Raw genomic sequence first — 4,959 nt, 5'->3', positions numbered from 1 at the left:
GTTTATTATAGCGCGACTGTGGAAATTAAGTGTATTGCAAAGTTGTATTCAGAAAGAATAAACCAGTTTTATTTAAGAAAGAGCTTACATCGCTAAAGTTTCTTCGGAAAGAAATTATACGGAAAATTAACTAACGACCGGAGGCGTAACAAATTGGTGTCAGAGAGTGGGACAAAAAAAAATGAAAACGAGAAGCAGCAAATCAAACTACAGCTTAGCAGACTTGATGGCAGCAATACAAGAGCAGCAAAAGAAACAAGAAGAGATATTATACGGAAAATTAACTAACGACCAGAGGCGTAACAACCCTTTAATTAATTTTCTACAGCTAAATTCCACGTGACAAATATATTTACATTAATGAAAATATATTACAAATTATAAATGTATGATTTTCAGTGGAGCATTGAGCAGGGTTTGCAGCTGGCACCGATGTTGTCACATGCACAAAAGCTGTAGTCTTTGTTTTCAGATAGTTCTGAATTTCACTACCTTTCTTCTATGAGCGATATCTCCATGATACAGCCACAGATCGATCTCTTCATTCACGTTCAATTTATTGTCATTTGCCTCTTCATTTCTCACGAAAGCTCCTTGATGAATTTATCCACGAGGGTGTCTTTGCAATCTGCTGAAGCCATCAAAAGGTAGACTTTTAAGTGAAGATGGTGCAGATAATTTGTATAAACAGCCAGACTCTCAGACTTTTCTGAGCCTAGAACTCTAGTCGATTGATCCCTCTAAATTTTCTAGTGGGTAAAACCATCTGTAAAAGTTGACCATGATTGTATTCCAACATTCTAGTTGTGTCTCATTTAGATGCGTAAGGGATACAAGCTCGGGATTAGGCATTGGATTGCCTACTCCTGAGATCAGCTGTCACAGACAGTTACTTACCTGAAACAATTCAAGAAATGGTCCAGGTCTTCTTTTGGCTCACCTTTGAATATTGGGGATGAAATATGCTTTGTCTCACTCAAAGGGACAGTAGTTGTGACCAAAGCTTCTCCCTTGAAGGTTCTCAGGTTAAACATAACTGAAAACCCTCCAACATACCCGGGGACTCCAACCCTCCAGTTAGTTGTTGGTTCCTGATCCAAAAACGGCAGATTAACTAGTTGCTCCTGACAGTTCATTAATCACCTGTGCTCGAACCCGAGCTCTTCACTTGTTGGTGCTCTCTATTTCATCCGACGGGGAAACAGCTCTGACTGGTGAACTTTGTCCAACAATGGCATTTCCAGTCCTTCTTCGCCAGTCTTAGATGGCCTTAACCAAAGCTTATGTTGTGTTGCTCTGGCAGCCTGAGTGTCTTAAACCCACTGACTCATATGGTTTCAGACTCACCAACTGACATTCAACCTCGGTAACATGCAGTCGTCCGTGCTTCCCTTTAACTGAGATCGATTCTAAAGTAAAATATTAGATCTGTCATTTTGTGCGCACCAAACATCAGACGATCTTTTTGAGTCTGCAGCTGTAAAAATATCATACTCATAGACCTTTGTAGTATTAGCGAAAGTCCAACAATTGTTTCTTTTTGTTAAGCACAAAGTTGCACAATGAACTATATGAGTTCTACCAACCCTGGATATAAAACCACATTTTTTAGAATTATACACTCTTTGAATTACTGTTGAGCCACCGAGGAAGAGGAGAGTGTGTGTGTGATTCATTAATTAATAACTATTTAACTAAACTCGATTACTCAAGAGTTCTAATAAGTGCAATACACGTTAATAATTGACACTAAATGACAAAAAAGTAAGTGATGAAATGGACAAGAGGTCGTGTCATTTGCCTATCATGGGTCAAAGAAGAGAAACTATCAAATAGACTTGGTGAATGGACAGTATTATATTTGTGTATAAGGACTGTTCAAGGGACTTCAAAATCCAGGAATGGGGCAATATTGTAAGCTATACTTGTAACATTTCAATTTAGATATTAAATAGAGGGCACGTGACATTACAATAGGCCCAGAATCTATAAAATGTTTTAAATATGACGTTAACAATCTAGTAAATTAGAGTAGTATCTAGAGATGAGAGCATATTATGAATAAGAGAATAAGTGAAGCATTGAGTCAGTGTGTTTTGTTTTCTAAAGGTGGAATGCTAATCATTCAGTGAAGTATTTGGATCAGTTTTAGTTACCTGATCCATTATTCATGAAATCGTGCAAGGAAGTTTTTTGTATGTCAGTCATAGTACCATTAGTGGGTTATTTACCTTGAAAAGTCATTTGTAAACTTAGGCTTACATATTACAACAGTGTAGAAGTGAAGTGTAGAAACGTTAAGGAAGAACTAAACTAATTTTTTATCCTTAAGTAGAGAGTACTTGGCCTTATTTTCATCAAATAATTTAAACGAACCAGCCCGATGAAAGGACATCGTTACAGCATTTCAAATGCTTTAATTTATATGTTTTCTAGAGAAAGCTTATAATTGTGGTGGTGATGTAATTATCGAGAAATTTCAACGAATATCTAGGTTGGTACATGCAAGTACATGTAAATGCAAGTAATGAATAATAAATGATCAGTTAGTTCAGTGATTCAGTATATACAGTGCAGGAATCCGTTAGTTGTTGATCGAAAGAAGGCTGGCAAAGTGAAGTTATTCAATAAAAGTTGGTGCTTCTGTAAACTAATTTAGCATTTGTTATTAATCAAGAACATTTATTTTAACCGTTATTAGTATATTAGGCCTACAACTTGTGCCAAAGTGAACGTATCTTGTAGCAAACTTTATTAAAGAAATAAATCAATTAGTTATAGTTACGTGGACTGAACTTGGCATTATTTTCACTAAACAGTCCAAACTAACTCGCCAAACGATAGAATACTCTACAACATTACCTACTCTGATGTATTGTCAGGTCAGTTTATTTCACAAAAAAAGTAAACATCATATTTACCCAGAGAAACTAGCTCTATCACGTGACTGATCACCTCATTCCCATTCAAACATGAGGAAGGTTGTAACCCGAAGATATCACCTGACCTACCATGGGGACATTAGGTGCAACTTTACAACCTTCATCCATAAGCAGACCGCATGTTATCTTTTAGAGTGTGACAAAGAACAAGGGTTATTATAACGAAATCAGCTTAACGACTTTATTGACCATATGCCATGCGAAAACTGCACATACCTGAAATTAACGAAAACATTGGAAAATTCCTATATTAAAATAAAGAGGTAGGAAACCCATGGTATTCCTGCATCCACAAGAACCCTATATTACATTATTTTCCTAATATTGACCACTTCTTCATAAAGCAGAGATAATCTGGCGTCTTTCTGTCAAGAGAGTGATGCATGATTTTAAAAATATTTCGGTGGATGATAGTTTGCTTTAATTATTGTTTTTTTAAATCATTTTTTAAGTTCTTAATTGCCCTAACGGCCAAAATTTCTCAAGCTATTTTGTTTCGAAAAATAAAACCGCTACGTGGCGTTAATATAGCTGTTCTTATTATTTTTAATTTGGACGCTCTACATTGTCAGTTACTAAACGGAAACTACCAACTAGCCTAACTGGTATAAATAAAATAGGTAAAATCAACTTGTTGAAAAGCAGAACTTCTGATTTGTGTATTTAACATAGCAACGTCTAATTTAATCAATGCCAACTTTGCGGGAAAAGGTGGCAGAATTCTTAAAGCAAGTATCTTCTGCGGGAACTGAAAGTGAAAATAGAACAGATGTAAATGCAAGTTGTACCTTGCCTACTTCGGGTTGTTTTATTCAAAAGTATTTGAATGGGTAAGCATGATTTTCTAAATGTCAGAGTAACAACATGATTAATTGTAAATGTTTAAATAACATGTCTAGAATAACATATGTAAAGTTAAATTCGATGACGAGGAACCCACTTTGAGACTAATAATGGTTGGAGACGGCTTGAATGGGTAATGACGAAAAACTTTAATATAAGTTTAACATAACAGCAAATGTACAACGTTTCGACAATGTTTTGTACCTGATGATGACACCAGTTAATTCTTGTATTGTAAATTAAATATATTCTTTATTTTAATTTCCATTAATGTTGTTGATTATAATCTTTAAAAATATTTACATAAGCTGTTTTTTATTATTGTAATTGTAATTTAACTTAAAACTAGAATATATTTTGTACGTTAGTTTAATTAAAATAATAATTCAAAATCCCCCTCATGCAATTACTATACATGAAAAATTAGTTCCCTCGATTTTTAATTCTGGGGGAATATACTGTTTTAAAAGTTTCGTAAAAGTTTGTTACCCATAAAATATGTCAGTTGTACAAACTTGTTTGGAATATTGGAGGAAATACGTTCATAACTAAAAATGGCAAATTGTAGTGTATAAGACATGTTTTCTCACACCCTACTCAGCTCAGATCCATAGTTTGAAGTTAAATTAGCCCTCCTCGATCCAGTTGAGCTTTATTTGCAACAATCACTACACATTGTGTGGTCACTGATGTGCAGCTTCAGTTGTATAAATATCTTCTACTCGTTGACTTTTGGAGACTGTTGTCCAGTTTCAGTTTTATAAATATTATCGACTCATTGACTTTTGGTGACTGATGTCCAGCTTCAGTTTTATATATATCATCTACTCGTTGACTTTTGGAGACTGATGTCCAGCTTCAGTTTTATAAATATTATCGACTCATTGACTTTTGGTGACTGATGTCCAGCTTCAGTTTTATAAATATTATCTACTCATGGACTTTTGGAGACTGATGTCCAGCTTCAGTTTTATAAATATTATCGACTCATTGACTTTTGGTGACTGATGTCCAGCTTCAGTTTTATAAATATTATCTAGTCATGGACTTTTGGAGACTGATGTCCAGCTTCAGTTTTATAAATATCATCTACTCGTTGACTTTTGGAGACTGATGTCCAATGTCAGTTTTATAAATATTATCTAGTCATGGACTTTTGGAGACTGATGTCCAG

General features: G+C 34.8%; 1 protein-coding gene across 1 annotated transcript in view; it reads left to right on the top strand.

The window, feature by feature from the left end:
• Positions 1-3,501: 3,501 nt before the first annotated feature.
• LOC106474686 overlaps positions 3,502-4,959 on the top strand; it is a gene marked incomplete at its 3' end in the record, with an annotated part of 4,821 nt that continues 3,363 nt past the window's right edge. The window contains exon 1 of the mRNA XM_013935376.2: positions 3,502-3,772. Coding sequence (XP_013790830.2) covers positions 3,633-3,772 — 140 coding nt within the window. The remainder of the gene's footprint in view (positions 3,773-4,959) is intronic.

This window comes from Limulus polyphemus, unplaced genomic scaffold (genome assembly GCF_000517525.1).
Source record: "Limulus polyphemus unplaced genomic scaffold, Limulus_polyphemus-2.1.2 Scaffold7535, whole genome shotgun sequence".
Taxonomy (NCBI): Eukaryota; Metazoa; Arthropoda; class Merostomata; order Xiphosura; family Limulidae; genus Limulus; species Limulus polyphemus.
The sequence above is the reverse complement of the archived record's forward strand: the minus strand, read 5'-3'. Positions and strand labels throughout refer to the sequence as shown.